The sequence below is a fragment of the Rhinolophus sinicus genome, linkage group LG07, assembly GCF_036562045.2.
Source record: "Rhinolophus sinicus isolate RSC01 linkage group LG07, ASM3656204v1, whole genome shotgun sequence".
NCBI lineage: Eukaryota > Metazoa > Chordata > Mammalia > Chiroptera > Rhinolophidae > Rhinolophus > Rhinolophus sinicus.
Genome location: NC_133757.1, coordinates 1,992,522 through 2,015,147, shown reverse-complemented (window position 1 = coordinate 2,015,147; position 22,626 = coordinate 1,992,522). Strand labels below are relative to the sequence as shown.

Here is a 22,626-nt window from a genome sequence, read left to right as displayed (position 1 = left end):
CCCGCCGCCCGCCCGACGCTCACCTGCACATAATCTCGTGGGTCAGCAGCACGCGGCACATCTCTGGGTTCTTGTCCTGGCCCTCGTAGACGATGGCCTGAGCGGGGACAAGCAGAAGCGCGGGTTACGAGGCGCCCTAGGCTTCGGTGCCCATCCATCACGGGCGCTGCGGGCCTGGCGGGCGGGCTGCAGGTGCACGGTGGATACGTGGATAGGGGAGGTGGCGCGGCCCACCCAGGCCACCCTCCGGCGAGGTCACCTGGAGCGGCGCTAGGCCTAGGCGGCTTCCGAGCCTGCGCGGGGGCCCTTCGGCTCCGGAAGACGCAGCCGCGCACGCCCGGGGGAGGCCAGGGCGCAGGGAGCGACGGTGAGCAGGCACCGACCTCGGCGCCCAGGGCTCCGGGTCCCTCGGCTGCCAGCACCGCTGCCCGGCCGCGTCCTCCGGCCATTGTCTACACCGAGTTCAAATCCGCATATTGCAAGAGGCCGATCAGAACGCGCTGCGACTAAAGAAGCGGGGAAGAGCCCCCGCCGAGGTAGCAGTTTGTCTGGAGCCGAGGGTGGCGCCCGGCCTGCCCTGAGCGCTCCCCGGGCTCGGGCAAGGTGGGCGCCCGGCCGCTGCTCGTGTTTAAGCCCAGCTGCCTGCGGCGGCCGCCCTGCGAGCTGGGCTACGCGGGGCTCTGCACGCGGCGGCGGCCCGATGGCCGGGGCGCAGCAGCGACACGTGGCCGCGCCGGGGCCCAGGCCTCGCGGCACCCGGCAGGAGTGCTCAGGGACCTGGGGTACCCAGCCCCGCGTGGCCACGTGCTCCTCGCCGGATGATATTTGGAAAGAAAGTGCTAATGGCCAATCTGGTGTTTATTTTGAAACTGCTAACAATGATTTTTCTCGGGTAAAAAGGCAGTGTCTGCGCGCACGCTCTGGTGGGTTTTGAGCAGAGGCCCCGCCAGATGGTGCGCAGCCCTAGGTGCGCTCTCCACGGCGCTCAGCCCAGCGCCGCCGCCGGGAACCCGAGCCGGGGCCAGGCCGCCAGCGCAAGCCCCACCGCGGGCCTCGCAAAAAAAAAAAAAAAGAAAAAAAAAAAAAGAAATAAGAAAAAAGCGGGGGGAATGCCACTGGGGGAGGAGCAGGAGGCGGGGGCCGGGAGCCGCAAGTTCCCGGCAGAAAATTCCGCGGGAGGGGGAGGGGAGTCCCCTTTCCCCATTCCCGCCACCCCCACCCCCACCCCGAAAATTATCTGGAAATTACTTCCAACCTCCTCCGGCACTTCTGACACTTTCCTCCACTTCCAGGCGGACAAAGCTCTCTCCCGAGAAAGCCCGGGCTGCCCTCTGGGAAGAGGAAAGGGTCCCTGCGAGCCCATCTCCCCCAGGCTCCCTTCCGACCCCGCTCCGATCCACAAAAGTGTTAGTGTCGCCGCAGGCCAACGGGCCGCCTGGGGCTGCAGGGCGCGTGGCACAGCATCAGCCCTCCTGAGAGAGCGGCTTGTCCTCGGATGGAGCCTCGTATTTATATTTGATTTATTTTTTATTTTGTAGCACAAACAGAAATCCATAAACTGTCGGTTCAGCGCCATTGACTCTTTGATCAGTTACTGGGCTATTTCTTTCCCTTTTTCCCCCCAACCCCCGTCAGCTAGAGGAGATTAAATGCCTTTATTTTCAGCCCTGTTTATACTGCAAAGGTCCATGGCTAAATGAACAATAAAAGTGTACTTAAGACGAATCCTCCCTTCTCTATGCGACAACAGGGAAACTTAGCTGCTTACATCAACCTCTTAATTAGACCACAGCTTCTCCAAGAACACCAGCCCTTATACACAAAGAAATAAAAGCGCCCTATCAACCAGCAGCCCGATTTCCAGAGGCTTCTCTAACTCCCAGTGAAATAATTACCGAAGGGCACACCGCCCGTCTTTGTAAGAAAGAGTGGAGTTTACCTGTCAGATCTGTTTTCCTCTAAGAGAAAAGCACACCGTTTCACCGCTGCAGACATTAAAATCTAACACGCTTGTTGCCTAGGTAAGGACCAACTTTCTAAAGGGGAAGTAAAATCGGAACACTAATTGCCGGGCAGAGTGGGAGGCATGTGTGCTGGGCTGCAGGAAGCACGCCGAAGCTCGGTTACTGGTTCACAAGTCTTAAAGTTAGCATCAGAAATGAAGACGCCACTTTCATTTCTAAGCGTGAAGCCAGCTTGGAAGTATATTTTAAATCGATCAGTGCCAAGTGGATTTAATTTACACACTGGACCTGCCCCTCTCCCAATCCTCTATTTTAAGAAATGGGGAAACAAAATCTTTTAAAACCACGAGACAACATACCACCCAGCACCAAACCAGCCAGCGGCTGCACAACGTCAAAAAGCAAGGAAGTGCTTTTCTGCACTTAATCACATTACTGATAGCCAACAGTTATCATCGGAAAAGTTGGCCAAGACAGGTTAAATAATTTAATAAGGAATGGCTCGTAATTATGTTATTTACAAGGTATGACAGAGGGTGGGAGAGGGCGCAAGGAGCTGCTCCCAGAGCAATGGACGGGTTTGGGTGACCCCTGGAGCTCGGAGTTTGAATTATGGAGATGGGGGGCTGAGAGGTGAAGATGGACTAGAGAACAAGGTGACTTTTCACCCCAACACATTTAACTTTTAAATCCAAATAAACGTCTCGTGTTACTAGACCATCACACTCGGAAGAAAAAAATGAACTAATCAAGTCCCACTCAATGGGCTTTGAAAAGGAGTTAGTTGCCATTGTTATAGAAAAAAAATCAATGAAATGATTGCAAGGAGAGAGAGAAAGAAACATTTAAAAATATACAGAGGGGGACATCTTGAAATTTTTCTGTCAAATATTAATTTCCACAATTAATTCAGAGGGAATTCGAATCCAATCACAAGCCATTTAATAAAGCATATATGTTCTGTTCTAATGACAACAAACTATTTTACCAATCGCTTCATTTATTCCAATAAATATGGAATTCTCATTAGCATGTCTAGGAAACTAAATGAAAAACAAAAACAGGAGATCCATTTGTCAGTCGCTAGTCTCTGAACCCCAGGACAACCCCAGCTGAGCACTGAAAACTACTACAGATGCTTAAACTTTCTCACCTGTTTGGTCATCGAATCTATGAGGCGAACATACAGATCCTGCTCCGTCCTGACTCCTGCAAAACAACAGGGACACATTCTCATCAGGATTTTAGCAAGGGCACACGGGCACAGGAAGTCCGGGACTCAGGGACTGGGGCCTCGTGATGCAGCAAAACTCGGCATGCCCTTTAACAGGCAAGAAAGAAAACCCCCACCACTTCTGGCTTTATTATTTTCTTTTCTTAATCAAGAACCTTAGGACTCTCAGAGTTTTGCCATGGCTGAGAGCAGGCCTGGTTGCTACACTGGGTGGGCCCATGTGGTCATTTATTTTTAGAGAACAGAAAGCAAGAAATGGAAACAGAGTCTGAACTCTTTCTAATGTCTCTCCAGGATTTTTAAAAAACTCATGCCCAAGAAGTAAGTTGTGCTCAGTTTAGGAAGCTACACTCATCTCCATAATTAACATTAATTTGCAAAATTGAAAAAAGTCACTTAAAAGTGATGTTCAGCTGGAGCCCATATCGATCCCCTTTTTACTTTCTACTTCCAGCCCCATCGGTTAATCATGTGAAGTGCCATCGACTTATTGATCGTTTATGTTTTGTTTTCTTCTATGCCATGAGAAGATTTCGTGTTTACATCCATGTCATTTTAATCTCAGAATCTGGGTCCTTTAACCATCTCGGGAAAGGAGAGTGAACGCGCAGGGGCGGGAAGGCGGCAGCAGCGGCGGCCACTTACCGTTGCTGTACAACAGCTGGAGTTTATAGTGGATGCCGTTGTTGGTTTTCTCGTTGTTCGGCTCCTGAAAGGAACGGTAAATAATTGCATTTAGTGTGGTCGGTGTCCGGCGCGGCCACCGCGCTCGGTCCCCTTCCACGACCGAGGCCCCTTGGCCTCACACAGGGCAGGATTCCTAGCTCGGAGCAGCGCGGTGATGTCACTTTCCTGCTGGAAACCCAGCGCTCTCCCGGCCCTGCAGAAGTCCGGGGGCGCAGAGAAGTTGCCCAGCCCTCTGCCGGGCCGAGCGGGCGCACGTGGCGGCGGGGGCGCCTCGGCGAGTCGTCCCCGCCGCCGAGGGGGGCACTCCGGGCCACCGAGTTTGGGCACCGCCTGCCTCCCAGTCCTAGAAAGATGGAGGGTGTGACTGTATGTTTACACTTACTTTCTCTTTCTCCACAAAGTCCACAAAAGCGGTCCTTTCAATCTCCACCGGCTGCCCCTGCCTGTCGTAGAGCGCCAGCACGAAGTGGAAGAAATTGGATTTCCGGAGGTTGGAAGGCGGCTGCTTCTCGAAGTGCGCCCGCGCCAGCCCCACGCCACTGCGGGAGGAAAGAGACAGCGGCCGGGTGAGGAGCGCCGCGGAGCCGGGGCCCGGGCCGGGGCGCGCGGGGGCGGCCGGTACGTACCTCTGGGCAGCCGTGTTGGCGTCCACCACCCCCGCCGTGTGCATCCACGAGCGCACCGGGTTCATGCCGCTGCCCAGCGGCTCCTCCTTCATGGTCGTCCCCCCGCGCGGAATATTCTCCTGAATCCCAAACATGAAAACTGCTGGCGGCGGCCGCGGCTCCCGGCCGAAAGCGCTTCCGCGAGCAGCGGCGCTCGGGGCTCGGCGGCAGGCGGCTGCCCTGGCCGCGCTCGCCCTGTTCGGCGCCTGCGGTCCGGCCCGCCGCCGGCTTCAGCCCGTCCCGGGCAGGCGCGACATACACCGGCGGCCGGGGGCGCCGAGGCGGCTACACCGGCGGCTACACCGGCGGCGGCGCTCCGGAGAAGCAGGACGCGGCGGCCGCGGCGCTGGTTGTTGTTGTTGTTGTTTGCAGGCGCGCTCAACGTGGTGTCATCCTAGCCGGGCGGCGTCCGCGGCTGCAGGACACTGCGGGATCGCCCGCTTCTGGCGCGGCCCGCCTGCTCCAAAGACAAATAAACGGGGCAGTGAGTGCCGCGGCGCAGTCCCGGGCGCAGGCGGGGCGCGGCGGGGCCTGGAGCGGCGCGCGCAGCGGACGGAGGCGCACAAAACTCAGCCCTCTCTCCCCGAGGAATGGACCCTTTCCCGGGAGCCAAAACTCGAAGCCCCCGGGAGCGGCGCTGTCAGAGGGTGACGTCGGGGGGCGGTGCCTGCGCCATATATGGGAGCGGCCGCCCCTCGCCGCGCCCCTTGCTGCCGCGCTAGCCGACTGACTGCCTGACGGCGCCGCGAGCCGGCCCGAGCCCCGCGAGCCCCGCGAGCCCCGCCGCCGCCGAGCGCCACCGAGCGCCACCAAGCGCCGCCGCCGCCCCCAGCCACGCGCCGCCGCTCCTTGCTCCCACCCGCAGCCAAGGAAGTTACTACTCGCCCAAATAAATCTTGAAATAAAACAACCAGTGCACAATTGCAGCTTGGTTCCCTTAATATCTCCTACCAAATCAGAGACATAGTCAAAAAACGGTAGATAGGAGGGGGTAACATGCCCAGGCACCCCAAGTTGCCCAAATGCATGCAATAAACGCAAGGGGTTGCAGCTCGCCCTGGGGTGGCCCAAAGGGAAAAATGGGAAGAGGCAGGCAGGCCGCAGGGAGGGATCTGGAGGGGCAAGCCACCGACTGGGGGGGTGGGCAGGGCTCCCTCAACAAGGCGGGGGAGGGGGGTGGGGGGGACGCAGCTCAGCCTGGTTTCTAAGCAAACCTAAGGCTGCTGGGGTGCTGGTCTGCCCCCGTCTGGGCCTCGCCGGACGCCTGTGTTTTCTGACCCGGCGGAGGCCGCCGAGTGCCGGGCTGGGGACCCACGTCGGAGGCGGGCTCTACCAGATGCTCCCTCTTTCCGGGTGGCCACGGGAGACCCCGTACCCTGGCCTGTCCTTAGGCGCGGCGAGTGACAAAGAAGGCTCCGGGCTCTGTGGACAGACAGGAAGCGCGCCCGGCCTCTGCAGCGACCTGGAGCCGGGTGTCCGGCTACGCGCCCTGCACGGTGCCCAGACCTCCCCGGCGCCAGCCGCTCTAAAAGCCGAGCGGACGCCGCGGGCGCCCGGGTCCTGCCCTTGGTGCCGCCGGGCTGGGTAAGCGCGCGGCGCGCGGCTGCCCAACCTGGTTTCGAGGAATTGGGAGGGCAGCCGGGCGCGGACAGTGCGTGGGCCCGGCGGCCGGGCTCCTGCAGCTGGGACTCGGAGCCCAGGCGCACCGTGCGCCCGCCCAAAGAACGTCTGCGCCTCACCGACTGGAGACCCAGGGGACGACCAGGAGCTGTCCCGGCACTTCTCTGCCAAGAGAAATCAGGCCCTTTTGATTAAAACAAACAAAACCAAAACAGGTTACAGGGTGCAAGGTTGTCGCAGGGCAATCTAGTCCCGTCGGTCTGGGGTAGCATTCCCTTTTTTTTCATGAATTGGCAGTGTGTGTGCGTTAATATTTTAATTAATCGGGAAAATCGAAGTCCGATTTACATTATCTGGGGACCCCCACGCCTCTTGGAAGGGGTGAGAAAAAAGATGTGTTGGAAAGCAATCTATTTTGCTGGTGTTGGGGGTTAATGACTATTGCCAAAGATAAGTGAATTATCAAAGCTGTTGCGCCAGTCCCATCTCAAAATCCATTACGGTGCCGGCCGTCTAATTAAATACGTAAGTATAATAAAATCATATTTTATGACTATTTGAGGGTAATGAGATTAGTCTTTAGAAGCGATCGCCACATATTAAAGATGCCACTGTCTATAGAATGTTAATAGCCTTAAATCAAAGTGTATGGAAACTATTCACGATAAATTAAAAGAAAATTTCTGTATTCCTAATAAGCCCAGAGCTTTCCACACATAGCAGACTGAGTGTAGGAGGCAACACTTTCTTCCTGGAGGAAGAGCACAAAATAAAAGTTGGCCATCAGTGGAGGGTGGGGCTGAGGAGTCGCTTTGTCTCTTCGTGTTGAGCGGCTGGGGGGCTCATGCAGGGTGAGCGGCCAGGCAAGTGTTATTGTCAGAATATGCAAAATGTCTTTTCGGGAAAGATGAAGTTGGAAATAGGAAACAATGCTTTCTTTGTAGCACACTTCCCAAAATGCCCAGCCCGAGCTGGAGGTGCCTCCTTCCTTGCTCTAACGAAAGTATCATGCTTAAAATCATTTACAGTATCTTTAATTCAGATTACACGCGCCAAGGCGATTTAAATCTGATTACCAAATTAGAAGGTTTAAAAACAAATCCTTCCAAATCTGATACTGTTGACTAAAGAGAGAAAAAAGTTCTATAAGCCCATCACATAAGGTAACGATCCTGCCCCAGAAAGAAAAGGGGTTTTAAACCTTTCTGACAGCAAATGCAGCTGCCCCACTATTTTGGACGATATTAAGCGAAAATGAATGCAAATCTGTGTTCAGCAGCCATCTGGCCCGAAATGGGGGAATCAGCTGCTCTCACAACAGGCTCGGAGGCTGAATCCATTTCAGCTCATTTTCTAGATCATCTGGTCCCGCACCCAAAGCGTGGAAAATACGGTCTTTATCATTCACCAACTTTATCTTTTTTGTCACTCCACGGCTGGCTCCGAGCTGCGGGCACAGGGACTGGCCGCCCGGTCAGGATCTCCAACCCGGGCCTGCTGGAGAGCGGCCTGGGAGGGCAGCCTCCTCGGCCCCCACCTCACTCTATCCCAGACTGTCACTTTGATGGGGCGGGAGCAGCAGCGCAGGGGAGCGAGGGGCAGGAAACCCAGGCTGCGGAGGCGGAGGGGAGAGGGAGGCTGCAGGGCGATTCCTGGAAGTCCTAAGAGATGCTGGGAGCGCGTCCCCGCGCCCAGCCGCTTCCCGGGGGAGCCCAACCTCCGCCCCTCTCCATTTCCAGAGAACTAGGAGCGCCCAGCACCCAGGTAGGGGAAGCTGAGGGGAAACCAGGCTGACACCGTGGAAGTTGCGCAGGTCCCCAGAGACCAACGGTCCAGACTCAGCGCACAGAGCGCTCCCAGGGGCTGGGCCAGTCGGGCCTGACCTTCCCTGGGAACCCCGAGGGCCGCGAAGGTGGAGGCAACCGCTCAGGGCCCCGCTCAACGCGATTTGCACGGGTGGCCCTCGCACCGCCTCCTCCTCCTCGGAGGGTGGGAAGTATTCCTTTTGTGCGGATTTACGGGGAGAGGCTTCAATGAGCCCCCTCACATTTGCATTTAAATAGCGGCATCAAGCGCTTCGCGTGCCACACACCAGTGGGCTCCCAGATGTCACGCCGGAGTCAGTCAGATGGCCAGTGCCCAGCTGTCCTCCCCACGTCGTGCCGGAGCAGGCAGTGACCTTAAAGAGACAGCGCCGGCACCCCCTGAAGCCCTGCTCGGGGAGCAGTGTGCAGGGCGCAGGGCCGCAGCGGCGCTTGGCCACTACGCCGCGGCACCTCCCTAGGCTGGCCCGGGCGGTACAACCGCGCAGCACCCGCACCCAAGTCCAGCCCGCCCTCCCTGGCAGTCGCGCGTTCCAAGGCCCTCCACTCGCGCCCACTACCCACCCGGGTAAGGGGGTTGTTCCGCGCACGGCAAGCGTAAACTCCCCCCTCGCACCTCCCCTGTCCCGGGCCCTCCGTCGCTGCGTAGTGCCAGGCCTGGAGAGCGGAAGCCGGGCTGCTGCCGGCCTCCAAGCCACCCAGAAACTTCGGCCAAGTTCGAGTCCCAGGGCGCGAGGCCGGCGTTTCCCACCGTCCAGGGCACTCTGTTGACGCCCCTTCTTGATTGCGGCCGAGCCCGGGGAGCCTGTCGACAGCCCTACCAGCTTTCCAAAGAGTAATAAAGTGCATTTCCGGCGTCAAGAATCCTGGGCCGGGGGGTTCCTGGAAGCCCAGCCCCCTGAGGGATCAGGGCCGCGGCCAGGCACAGCGCTCTCAAAGGGCCGGTGGCCTCTGCCCAGGTTGCGCGGCCAGGCCACTCGGAGCGCTCGGGAACCGGTGCGAGCCAATGCGCCGAAGGCCCGCGCGGTTCGCGTTCCCGCCGCCAGTGCGGAGCTGCAGGCGCGGCCCGCCCCCACGTCCTCCGCGCCCGGGGGTCACGCTCAGACCGCGCTGGCTACCCGGCCTGCAGCCTGGCTCCGGCCTGGGGTCAGGGCCCAGCGCCACGCACAAGCGGAGGCCGAGGAAAGAACCCGAAAGCCGATAGCTAGACTGACCTTGGGCCCCAGCGGGAAGGAGGTCGTAGGGGCCCGGAGAACCGGAGAATAGGGAAATCCCGGGAGGACGCACCTAGAAAATGCCGTGAACTGCGGGAGAGGGTGTACAGCCACGCATTCTCAAACCCTGCCCACTGCGGGTCAGTGACACGGCCCCCGAGAGCGCCTGGGCTTTGCCTTGCGCAGCGGGGTCACGCTGCCCGTGGGCCGGGGAGGCCTGTCAAGCAAGGGCTCCGCACTCAGGCCACCCCCAACCTGTTAAGTTGCTCACAAAAAGTGCCAGGCCAGGTTCGGGTGGGTTTTTCAGTCCTAGAGAAAGCACCTTCGCCCTCTCTGCGCAGAGACGGAAGCCATCGGGTCCTCCGGAGGCAGGTGGCGATCGAACCCAAGCCAGATCGCACGTCCCACCTTCCCTGGGAGGCAACTAACTGGGCACCTTGCCCCCAGACACGTGGGGCACACCAAAAGGGCTCCTCTCCCATGCGAGGGGAATGCGGGAGGCCTGGCAGGGTTCACAGGTAAAAAGCCAACGCTGAAGGGTCTCAGACCCCTGTTCTCTGCACCACCCCTGGCCCCCGTTATTCGGTAAGGCTAAGACTCCTGAAGCCCGACCCCCGAGTACTGAAAAAGGCTCAATTCTCCAAGTGAGAACGTGCAGGCGCCTCCTGCCAAGGCGGCCAAGTTTGACAAACAGCGCCTCCTGGGGTGGGGAGAGCAGAGTGCCACTGCGCAGCGGAGAGCTGAGACTAGCCGAGCCGCCCAGGCTCCCACCTACCCCGGGGCAGGTGGCCGCAGCGACTCCCTGTCCGGCCCCAACAGCTCCTGCGTGTCGGGTGCACCTGGGCCTCGCTGACCGCGTGACCCCGAGGAGCTCGCAGAACCGTCCACCCGCGGCCTGGTCCTAATTGCTGCCCACGTGCGTCTGCATCAGTCAGGCCTAGCCGGATACCGGGAACAAGGCCCACGCGGGGAGCGCCCACGCCTTTGCTGGCGAGTAACGCGCGCTCCTAGTGGCCAGGCCTGCGGGAACAGCGGACACCACACGGAACTCGCTCAATGCCCTCCCTGGAAAATCCAGGGCGCTCCAAGCGGGCTGAAAACGCCAGGGCGCACCTCGGCACTGCCGCGTGCGAAATTAGAGAGGAAACAGTTAATTATTGTTTCCTTGTCCTAACTTTTCTCTGGTTCCTTCGGTCCTTTTGGCTGACCCCACCGTTCTGAGTCAGCCCTGGGGTCTTCTCAGCCAGAGCGAGAACCCCAAATCAAACATTCGCTTTCTGAGAGCCGGGCTTCTCCCAGCTCACCTTGCAACGTTCAAGGTTGCCTCTCCGCAGAAAGCTCAGGCGCAGCACCGGAGCTGGGAAAGACAGCTGGTGCGTGGCAGGGTCCCTCGGACCCGAAAAGGTGCAGCCGTTTAACGAGCCGGGATTTCCCGAGCTGCGTTCAGCGGCGCCCCAAGGCAGTCGGGCTGGACGCGCCAGAGCCGGCACCCGGACGCGGATTCTGCGTCTGCCCACCCGCGCCAGTTTACAAAGCAAACTTTCCCTAGAGTAGTTTCTAGATGGAAAGGCGCGCAGAGTGCGCCAGTCAACACCTAAACAGACCCAAACTGTAGTAACATGGATCGATCAGATAATTTCAAATATTATAATTGGCTTTAATTAAACACACTGCGTTCTAATTAACTCTGAAATTTTAGCATGCTTTGGGACACTGGTGTCTGATTTGATATTGTCAGTCCAGATGTCCTAATAAAATTCAATCCTCCACTCAAGACTTCAATATTCACTAAGAACAAAATGCAAATTAAATGTAAAACCTAAAGTATCACCAAAGGTATAATCAAGAAAGGTGTCTCAAAACTTCTCACTTTTTATTACGCAGTAGTTTAAAAATGCAGATTACATCGTGACAAGACCTCTCCAGTACACCGTAAATCTTAACTCTTTCCTGGCAGGGTTGGAGTGCCTTGCCACTGGCTTAAAAGGTAAAGGTGAGGGACAGGCCGACCCCTTGACAGAATTAAATGCCCTCATCTGGAAGCTAACGGAGCGCAAAAGTTTGCCGATGAAATTCTGGTTTGAAACACGGGTTTGCCAACACGGCTCATGGAGATGGGATGCTAGAAAGCTAAGGAGTGGAGGTGGACCGGCTGTCACTGTACTGACGTCCTGTTCTGCCACGACCCTCGTCCACTCGTCAGCCGCACCTTAACGGTGTGTACACATCCGTTCCCCTGCGCAAAAGTGGGGCGGTGGGTGACAGCGGCCCGGCCTGGTCAGGCTGCCAGGGTAATTATCTCAGCTTCGGAGACAGAGACGACGAGGCTGGGAAGGAAGCGAGAGCACACTACCCTTGGGAAGAAATGTATCAAGCCCTCCTTCGGTTGACCCACGTTCGCGCAACTTCTAAGGGATCCATCCGCGCGGGCTGATAGGGTCCCGCGGCGCGCGGCTGGGCGGGACAGACCCTCTGGGGAAGCCCCGCGCTGGTCGTGTTTTGCGGGGGAGGGCGGGGAGATGGGACGGGGACGCCTTTGGCGACACATTTGGCGGAGACTTGATTCTTTACCGATCCGAGGGGCTGCTAAATTTACAGTCCAGAATGAGCCCCGTTAAAAGGAAGCTATTCCCACGTTAAACATGTCTATGTTTTCCATACTAATGGAGTCACTTAAAGCTGTTGCTAATTTAACTTTTTAAAAAGGCCACACTGTGGAAATTTGCATTTTCTTTAGGATATTGAAATGAAGAGAAAACTGCTGGGCGGCGAGGCTGCCCAGGGCATAGCTAGGGGCCATGCAGAAATAAAAACAGATAAAGAAAAGAAGAAAGAAAGAAACCCGCTTCTCTTCTAGACTATTAATAAGCAATTTGTCCCGCTGAAATTTACATTGCAAAGCGGAGCGCGCCGGCAGCCGCGGCGGCAGGGCCAGCGCAGGCTCAGGCGGTGCACCCCGCCCGGGCGGAGGCGGCCTCTGAGCGGTCCTGGCCGCCCTCGGGGGTGATCCATGGGTAGCTTTGAACTTGGTGTCCTTGCCACCGCACCGCCGACCCTCATCAGCACCCACGCGTATCTGCACTCCAATGCCCCGCCCGGGCCGCGCGCCCGGAAAGCGGGCACTGGGACTGCGCTGTCGCCGCCAGGCCTGAGCTGCAGCCAGGTCGTGGTCTCTCGACAGGAACTCCTCGGCTCCCAGGAACGACCCGGAATCACAGACCCCCAGTACTTCCCAGGCCTTAAATTTAAAATGCCAACAATAAGTTCGAGTTTTTTCCTGCTGGACCGGGCTGCCCTGGTCCAAGTCAACTGCAAGTGTGGAGCCCCGCGCTCGCCCCACGCCCCCGCCAGCTCCCCCGCCCTCGCGCCGCCCGGCGGAACGCCGCTCCGAGCCTAGCGTGTGGCCAGGGCGCCATCTATGGGCGCCGCGCGGCTCCGGGTGCCGCCGCCGCCTCCCTCTCGCGTCCAGAACCGGTGCTCGCCCGCGCCCGCACCACGATGCCTGCCACTTGTCACAATTATCCGACGCTCCCCGTACTATTTTGCTTATGAAACATTGATTGCTTAGTTATGCGAACTTTTAAGCACTATATTAAAACTTTTGAAATCAAGGCGCTCTCCTGCCTGCGATTTTTAGGCACACGATTAAAAGATATGAAATGTGAAGATAATGCAATTTGATTTGTTAGTCTAACTCTGCGATTTGAGACTTGATGTCCCCAAAGACCAGGCGAGCTTTCCCCTTTTATTTATTTTTATTAAAACATCAATCTATGCTAGAGCTGGGTGAACTCGGTTTCACCTGGAGAACATAAAATTCTCCATACCAAAGAAATAACCACCTTTCATAAATCAGCGGTATTCCTGACACATCGATCAATTTTTGGTTGTTAATCCGAAAGGAGGAGTTTTAATTGCTTCCTGCGTTCTTGTCCAGGCACCTCGGCGTTTCGACCTTTCTCTCTCTCCCTCCCAGGGTCTCACTTTTGTATTGGGGGCGGGGCGGGGACTGAAAAATCCTGGGTTCTTTAACTCAATACCCGGAACCCCCAATCTCCGCCTGCGCCTGTGCGCACCTCCCCAGCGCTGAGGGCCCCCGGCACGCGCTCCCCTACCCTCAGCCCGGCCCGGAAGGCCGCGAGGAGAGGCCACCCGGAGCCCGCTAGGCCGCCCAGCCAGTCCTCGTCGGCCGCCAGGACGCTGCCAACGCGCAGCGCAAAAGTTCACTGCGAGGCCAGGCCCGAGCGCCGCCCACGGTCCGGGCTACCTCGTCCCCAGCCTGGCCGCGCGCCCCCGCCACAGCCCCCGCCCGCGCTCCCGCGGGCGAGTAGAGCGCACCCCGGCTCGCCTAGCCCCGCAGTCCGCGCAGCCCGCACCCCCCCTCGCCCTGCGCCCGGTCGGCGACGCGCCAAGTTCAACTTTGCTGGCCTGTGGCCTCTGGGGGGCTTCGGCTGGGCGGGGAGCCCCCGACGGGATCGGGAGCAGCCCCCGCGCGCTTACCTGCGCCGCTCATTCGACGGGCGTCGCGGGGCGCCCTGGCCGCGAGGTGTCGGCGGCGCCGGCGGCGGGCCGGGAGGGTGTGCGGCCCGGCGCCTGCCCACGTTCCCACCTCCCGCCCTCCCGGGAGAGCCCACGGGCCGGGCCGCGAGCGCGCCAGTGCGCACGCGCCGTGCTGCCTTCCACCGCGGGAGGCGGCGGCGCAGCGGGCGGGGGGCCGGGCGAGGACGCGAGGAGGTGCCCGCAGGCAGCCCCGCGGCCCGCCCGCCCCCGTGCCCTCAGGCCGCAGCTGCGTCCCGCCGCCGTCGCCGCCGCCGCCGTTGGGGGCAGGGGCGGCTGAACCTCTGGGCGCCCCCTGGGCCGGCGTGGGGCCCCTCCGCCGGGAAGCCTTTTGCAAGGACCGGAGGAACCCCGCTCCTTCCTCAGGGGCTCGGAGGGCGTGGGTAACCCGCCTGGGCCGAGAGAGCGAGGCAGGCCCCAGGCGCAGCGCCGGGTCTTGGAGGCCTGAAGCCGTCGGTGTAGACGCGTGCACTCCCTGAAGCCTGAGGATGGCGCGGGGTCTCCATCCTCAGGCTTCTACTCTACTGGGAAGTACTCTACTGCCCTGCGGTTACATGAAATGGGGGGGGGGGAGCGATCTTGCAGAGCAGGGAGAGGGGCCACGGTTCTCCCAGAAAAGTCACGGAGAAAGAAAATACCTGTCCCCCTCCAAGCTGGGTACTGCGTTGAGGTCAATGTCCCCTGAAGTGCTTCCACTGCTCTGGGAGAGTGAGGCCAGGCAGCCTGACCACCCCACACCCCGGCAAATGACCAGATGCGGGACCTTTGCCATAAACATCTGGGGAGCTGCTGCTGTAGACAAGGAAAGGGGTTGGCGGGTATCCCCACCCTAACCAGCTGGCTGGCCCTGGGTTGGTGGAGCTGCCTTGTAACCAAGGCTCAGGCCTACCTCCAGGCTGCATTGTTTCCTCTCTCATCTAACCCTGTGCCAAGAACCCAGGACTGTCTCCTTATCTTCCTGCTCTGTCAAAGCCCAAGTGCAGTGTAGATACCTGAATAAAACCACTTTCAGATCACCAAGGTTTATCTCCGAAAACATCACCAGTGTGTCCAAACGTGACCCTCAGCTGCGACCACTTACTGCTCCCCCCCCCTCGTTTCTTACGCCTAGATTCCTTCTGTACTCTTTATTTCAACCTTTTATAGTGAAAGTTGAATGTGCTGAGTCATGAAATCTTACTGGAAGGGAAAAGTTATTTTTGGCCATTTATTTAGTAAAAAGCACTCTAGAGAATGCAACCCAGAAATGTACTTTATTATGATAGCTTAATGTAAGAAAAGAACTAAATAACGAATATTTCCCCTTTGTCATCTTCACTTGGGAATCATTTTTAATGTGAGCCAGCATGAAACCATTTAAGCAATATGCAATATTTTAAGATATAAAATTACCCATGTTTTTAAAAGCAGCTCACATGTATTGAATGCTATATGCCAGGCACCCGAGACAGACACATACACAGAAAAATTAAAGGACATGTCATGGTCACACCACAAGGAAGCTGGGACTCCAACCGTGGTGCGGGAGTCCAGAGCCCTGGTCAGTACATGGTTCAGCCATGTGTGGCTTCAGAGGCAAATGGGAGAGGGTTTCAGGGTCTTGAAATCACTTTGCATGCGTGGAGTCTTGAAGTGGCCTTTGCCCAATCCATATGACCAGGTTGGCTGTGGAATGACAGGGAGGAGGCTAAGGGGATGGGTTTGATCCCCTTAATGATAGCGCCCCAACCCTCATCCTTGCTGTTTCACCCCAAGTTCCCATGCCATCCCCTCTGCACGGTCTCGCCTGCTCCCCCTGCCCTCCAAAGACTGCGGTCGTGGGCCTCTTTCCTCCAAATGCACCCCTGAACCTCCGCCACCCTGCAGGGCGTGTGCCCGCACCTCCATTCCTGAGATGCTCCTAGAACATGGACCCCAGGCCTCACCCGGGGTAGGTCATTGAGGACTGTTTTTTCTACAGTCATGAGGAATGGATGCAGAACATTTAGCCATGTGGGGAATGATTCCTGGTGTCAGGGGCCTGGGAAAGGAATGGCTTTGGTCAGGTGGCTGCATGAGATTAAACAACTTGAGCAGATGGAGATGGTTTGAGGAAATTCATCACCTTGATGGGAAAGAAAAAGTCCGAGAGCTCAGCCGCTGACAGGAGACCCATGGCCTCATCTTCACATACAAATAACAGCACAGAGGTATCCTTAATTTAAGCAGAAATGATTCCTTTCTCAGTGTCTCACTTACTGGATACAGTGATAGTTGTCCCTCCTTGCTCCCACGAATGTTCATTTAGGTTGGCTGAGGCTGCATGCGCACTGGACAGCAGGGCCCTGCCCTCATGGATCTTGAAATTTTGTGTAAGAACGAGACGTGAGTAACAGGAAACAGCTTTGTGGTGTCTGCACAGGAAAAAGCTTTGATAGATCTGACAGGTTAAGCCCAGTTCTCTCAGGCACATAAAAATCAGTGATCCTCTGTCATCGTCCACATGTATATGCTTTGTCACTGGCCACTGTCCCTGGAAAGGTAAATTCACAAACATCAATATTCAAACCTGTTCCAATATTTACTTTTATCTCTTTATCCATAACAAGCAATATAGCTGGTGGCCACTGCTAACCAGCCAACATTTGAAGTGACACGTGGTGGGGATTTAACAGTGCCCAAATAGCAACTACCAGTCCCAGTCCAAGGTCACAGAGGGACAGAGGGGCTCTGTCACAGAAATTTGGCAGAGGTGGAACTCGGACCCCTAACCGGAAGTCAGAACTTAATCCTGGGCATTTGCTGAGCACAAATGGTTTGAATAATTGTTTTATTTGCAGACCTCTCATTCTGGTGTGAAACGTGTCCGGCATGGATGTCAGGACCCACCTGTTCTCTTCATCTGCTTTTTAGTTGTTAGCACAGAGCCTGGGCACAGCGTGGGGCTCTGCAAAAACTTGTTAAATTACTGTGTTTCCCTGAAAATAAGACTGGGTCTTACATTAAGTTTTGCTCCAAAAGACGCATTAGGGCTTATGTTCAGGGGGTGTCATCCTAAAAAATCATGCTAGGGCTTATTTTCCAGTTAGGTCTTATTTTCAGGGAAACATGGTAATCCAGATGTGGTTCACTTTTAAAGACTTTTATGGAAAGTTTCACACACACACACACACACACACACACACACACACACACATAGCTGATAGAATGACAGAAACGTCCCTCTTCTCAGTCCTGGGTTGTCCTTGCACATCTCTTTCTGTCTTGCAGGGAAGACAAATTACAGTTGACCCTTGACCAACACAGGTTTGAATGGCACGGGTCCACTTATACGCAGTTTTTTCAATAAACACCTGCGCTGTTTTTGATCCACAATTGGGAGCCTGCGGGTGGGGAGGGCTGGCTGTGTGCACTGATCCACACCATTGTACACAGGGGGCTTGAGCATCCGAGGATTGGGGTACCCACAGGGGTCCTGGAACCAATCCCCTGTGGGTGTTGAGGGACAGCTAAGCTTTGGGGGTGTCAAAAGATGTACTTGGATTGTGAACTGGGATGAAACTCACTGCATGTGGTGGAGATGGATTTCAGGCTCATGGGCAGACTGCTTCCCCAAGAGACTAGATTTAAGCAACTGTGAAGCTGTTTCGAAGTGTGAAGGGAGGTGGTCAGAGTCACCCCTCCTGCGACATCCCTGCCCTTCCCTGGCCCGCCACTGTAGGGGTCTAAGGAATGTGATGGTGGTTCTGTCTTGCAGTCATTCGTGGGGGGTGGGGATCCCAGGGCCGGAAGCCTTCGCTGTGTTCTTGGCCCATGAACCACAGAATTCGAGGTAGAAAGACCGAGATGTGTATGCTGAGTGGGAAAAAGATCACTGAGTCTTATTGTCACCTCAAAATATGTGTATCCATCTCCTTTATTTTTAAGTATAGGCCTCTGTATTTTTATTTTTATTTTGAAGGTCTGTCACGTGAAGTACACTGTAATTCAGAGGAGACACTTTGATAGAAGTACAGCGGTCAGTGCATTAAACACGGTTGCCCCGAGACCAGAACTTGAATGCAGGTGATTGTTAGAAGCTTCCCCAGGAAGACCAGGAAGTGGGTGGGCAGGCAGGCCAGGGGTGGGAGGCTAAGTGAGGGTCCCACTTTGGGTGGCATGACTCTTCAGACCCTCCCATGGGGGGTGGGAAGTCAGTCCCCCCCCCACCCTTTGGTTTTGAGTTGGGCTGCGTGACTGGCTTTGGCCTCTGTATGTGAGCTGTCATCTGCAATGTTCCCACTTCTGCTTCTGTGCCTCTGCCCTCACCGTGGGAACAGACCCAGGCCTGCGACTATGTGTGGAATGAACACAGGGCGTAGAGCTGATGGCTCAGCCAAGGCCATCCAGGACTGGCCACCGCCAGCTGACCCCCAACATGGGCAAGAAAGCCTGCCAAGATCAGCAGAGCCTTCCAGCCAACCCACAGCTGGCGGCAGATGTGAGCGAGGCCAATCCCCACCTCAGTCACACATCTGGTGTGGCCTGGGCTGGTTTGTTATGCAGCCTTATTGTGGCATAGAGGACCGATCAAGTAGGCGTCAGCCTGGTCCCCAGGGGACCCGGAGTGTGAGCTACCCTCAGGGCCTCCTGACCCGAGGTGAGGGGCTGGACTTTTGGGTTCCTGTGGCCTGTAGTCACTGGCTGACAGGCTGCCCAGGGGAGACACGATGTCCCCAGCACTTCCAGCCCTCCCTGCCAGTGGCAATGTAGTTCCATTTGAGCAGCACCGACATCTGACACCATTGATACTATTGGGAGCAACAGCACACGGAAGCCAGGGGACACCCCACTGGGGAAAGAGGGTCAGGGAGTCTGTCCAGCACATGCCAAGCTGAGAATGCCCATGGAAGGTGCAGTCACGATGCTGCACAGGACAGTAAGCTTTGTAAAGAGAAATGGTGTGCAAGTGTTACACACTATTTATAATTAAACCCACTTATTAGCGAGACATCTGATGCTTGAAGAAAGCTTCACCTGCGTCTGTGATTGGGAAGCCATTACTAAGTCCACTTGGTAAGAAGCTCAGCAGCCCAAGGCCTGGGAAATGAATGCCCAGTGCCCGGGCGGCCGTTGGATTTGGCAGCATCAAGCAGTGTCCCAGCCTCTCCCCCCACGCACACTAAGAAAGAAGAGACGGAAAGGTCACGTACCCTCTGACCGAAAGAGTGATGTCGGGTCTTGGGCGAGGCGGTTAGTCTTTCAGTGAAATGGGGGTTGGGGTGCCAATCCCCCACCAGTGTCTCGGCTGCCCAGCTCCGGGGCCACTGGAAATGCGGCTGTGAGGTGAGAGGTCACACATCAGGTGACGGAGCTGGAGAAGAATGTGGCAGCTGCTTCCCAGGGACGGAACAAGTCCAAGTCAGCAGAACTTCTCACCGGCCAGAATGCTGTCAAGTCCACAGAGGCGGTGCACTTGGCATGTCTGGAACAAAGTTACAGACGTGATGGCATGTCGGTTAGCTTGGGGCTCCAAGGGCAGACTCAGCTGGCCTTGGTGGTGGGGGGACTGGTAATTAGGGAAACCAGAGAAAGACTGTCCTCTGAATAAGCCAGAGTCCCCATGGCACAGGGTAACAGCCCAGGAACGGGACGAGGACGAGGACACTGAGTGTGACCACAGCAGACTTAACCTGCGCAGGAGTATTTTCTATCATAATTCAATTCATTTTACTCGTCTGCTAGACTATTTCCTCAATCTGAAAAAATATATTTTCGTACTGTGAATTCGACCGACTAAAGAGGAAACAAGTCATTTAAAAATATATATAAATCCTTGTACTTGATTGTGAAACTATCAGAAGAGATTCCTAATGAATTCTTTCCCTCCCTGCATTGTCATCTCCGGCCCAGCGCTTCCAGGCGTGAGGTCACAGCCGGCTGGTGAGAGCACAGTCCTGTGGTGGGGGTGCAACTCTAAAGATGTGCTGAGATTCCTGTCCTCCGGCTGCGGCTGTGCCCTCAGACGCTAAGCCAGGGACTGCTGGGAGGGACTGTGTAGAGGACTGCAGGCTCATGGCCAGCCGACTTGAAGACAGGGAGATGACCGTGGGTTCTCCGGGTGCCATCACATGAGCCCTCAAGAGCAGACGAGGAAGGGGGAAGCGTCAGTGAGATGCTGCAGGAGGGAGGTGACAGAGATTGGAAGGGCCAGAGGAACTCGGCCCACCATTGTCAGAGGGGCCATGCGGAAAGCACTAGAAGGAACACGGAAAGATGGGTCCCCAGCTAACAGCAAGCAATGAAGCAGGACTTCAGGACGCCAGCCAGAGGGACTGAACGTGGCCAACTAGCAGGGTCAGCTAGGATGTGGACCCCACGTTCCAGATGAGAACACAGCCAAGCCACACCTTGGCTTCAGGCTTGGGAGACCCGAAGCAGAGGCCCCAGGCGGGCCATGCAGACATCTGACCTGCAGAACTGTGACACAGGAAACAGGTGCTGATTTAAGCCACTAAGTTTTGTGGCAATTTGTTACAGCTGCAACAGGCAATGAATACCCCCACGTCTGAGGACCGGAGAAGGGTGCTGCTCACCTACACTGTGTACTGGTGAGTTGTTGTCATGGTGATGCTGTGAAAACCTTCCCCAACTCAGAGGCTTAAACCACCATCGTGCTCTTCACACATGTCCCTGCGGGGAAGCTGGGGAAGGTGTACTGGGTGGCTCCAGCCATGTGTGGCTCCAGACCATGCATCCATCAGGCCTGCTCCACATGCCACATGTCTCCTTTTCTGGGACCAGCCATGGCATGCACACCCGAGACTCTGCTGGCAGCCCATTGGCCCAAGCGAGCCCTGAGAAGCCTGCATGGGTCCTTAAGCCCGCTGGTGCTGGAGCCCTGCGGACAGGCACGTCCTCCTGGGTCCTGGGCTCCTCGACCCCCACCCCACACCCTTCCAGAGCATGCAAACCTCCCAAGTTCTCTCAGAGTCAGCCTGGCCTTCGGAGAGGCCAGCCTCCACATGAGGTTCGATCACCAGGAGCGGCCAGAGCTCTGTGCTGCTGGTCACCTACCTCCTCAGGCCACCGAGAGCTCCATCCCCAGACCTTACTCCTGCACCTCGCCTGAGGACGGCCCCCTCCTGGCTCCAAGCACTCCCCAGGGGAAAGTGAAGGGCTGGTGAGTGTGCCTGGGCGGGACAGGATGCCCTGCGAGTGTGGGCTGCCTCAGCAAGGAATGCCTGCCGGGTAAGGAGCTGGGCCTCCGAAGAGAGGCCTGGGCTTTGTCCTAGCGTAGGACAAGGTGAAAGGTGTGTCCTGTTATTCCGGAGCCCCTGGGACCTCATCTGACAGTTTCTGCTGATGAGATAACTCAGGGTGGGGGCTGGCCATGCCTGAAAGAGCAGTCATGTGATTAGAGGGCTGGTGCTTTGGACCCATGGTGTCAGTCCGACCTCTGGGGAGAGGAATCAAAATCACACAGAGTTTGTTGTCTGACCACAATGGCATCGAAGTAATATTCAATAACAGAAAAGTCTTCAAACATTTGGAAACTAAGCAGGGCACTTCTAAATGATCCCAGGGATCGAAGAAGTCTTTTGTGAAGGAAGGAAGGAATGCACCGCACTGAATGAAGATGTGAAGACAACCTATGACAATGTGTGGGGCACAGCTAGAGCAGTGCTGAGCGGACAACCAGCCGCATTACATGCACATTGGAAAAGCTCCTGGACCCACTGGACATCCCCAGGCAAACACATGAGCCTCGACTGAAGCCTCATGCCTTATACAATTCACTCAGAAACAAATCACGGACTTAATGTAAAAGTACAAAACTTTTAGGGAAAAAATCATAGGAGAAAATCTTGGGTAACTAGGGGTAGTCGAAGAGTTCTTAGACTAGAAACAAAACACTCCATACAAGAGAAAACAGATAAATGGGGCTTAATCAAACTACGGTGGGAAAGGCAGTCTCGTGCATATGGTTTTTTGACCTTCTTTTTGGGATATCTTTTCCTGTTTCAAACTCAACGTGTGCTCCCCTGTTCTGCTTTGGAGTGTGTCATCGGCACCTGGCCAACCCCACTACTGCATCTGTCCCCTGCAGGGAGGGGGCTGGGTCGTTCAGATGCAGCACAGGTAAATGAGCCTGCACCGGCTGTGGGAGGGACCTGCTGGCCATGGGGGCAGGGCCAGTGCCCACTACTGACGCTGGTCTTGCACTGTCTTTTCTCGGACAAAGCAAGTGTTGTCCCCTTCAGTGTTGGACTGTGTCGTTTTGTCTTTGGCGACTTGATGTCTGGTGCAGTGGGCAGACATGCTCGGGCTTCCACTCCTGGTGGTAGGTAACAGAGGCCACACACTTAGCAAAACTAAGTTTAAAAAGTTTGCTCTGTAAAAGACTCTGCTAAGAAGATGAAAGGGGCAGCTGGATGGCTCAGTTGGTTAGAACAGGAGCTCTCAACAACAAAGTTGCCAGTTCAATTCCCGCATGGGATGGTGGGCTGTGCCCCCTGCAACTAAAGATTGAAAACGGCGACTGGACTTGGAGCTGAGCTGTGCCCTCCACAACTAGATTGAAGGACAACTGCTTGGAGCTGATGGGCCCTGGAGAACCACACTGCCCCCCAGTATTCCCCAATAAAGTTTATTTTTTTAAAAAGAAGATAAAAAGATAAGCTACAGACTGGGAGAAGACATTTGCAAATCAAATATCTGACAAAGGACTTAGTATCTAGAATACATAAGGAATTCTCAAAACTCAACAGTACAAAAACAAATAATCTAGTTAGAAGATTGGCTACAAGCATGAAGAAACATTTCACCAAAGAGGGTATACAGACGGCAATTCATCCATGAAAATACGTAAAACATCAGTAGTCATTAGAGAAATGCAAATTA

The 22,626-nt window shown here is 56.1% G+C and overlaps 1 protein-coding gene across 18 annotated transcripts in view; it reads right to left on the bottom strand.

Moving 5' to 3' along the window:
• Window positions 1-13,849, bottom strand: part of EBF3 (EBF transcription factor 3) — a 125,330-nt gene extending 111,481 nt beyond the window's left edge. For 2 of the 18 annotated variants that reach the window (XM_019728260.2, XM_019728259.2), the window contains exons 1-5: window positions 4,512-5,416; window positions 4,268-4,424; window positions 3,844-3,907; window positions 3,118-3,173; window positions 24-97 (exon numbers count right to left, since the gene is read on the bottom strand). In XM_019728260.2, coding sequence (XP_019583819.1) covers window positions 24-97; window positions 3,118-3,173; window positions 3,844-3,907; window positions 4,268-4,424; window positions 4,512-4,645 — 485 coding nt within the window. In that variant the 5' untranslated portion in view covers window positions 4,646-5,416. Of the gene's footprint in view, window positions 1-23; window positions 98-3,117; window positions 3,174-3,843; window positions 3,908-4,267; window positions 4,425-4,511; window positions 5,425-5,764; window positions 6,270-13,707 lie in introns of those variants that run through there. The other 16 variants (XM_074338797.1, XM_074338802.1, XM_074338798.1 and 13 more) reach the window with 13 other exon arrangements.
• Window positions 13,850-22,626: the final 8,777 nt, after the last annotated feature.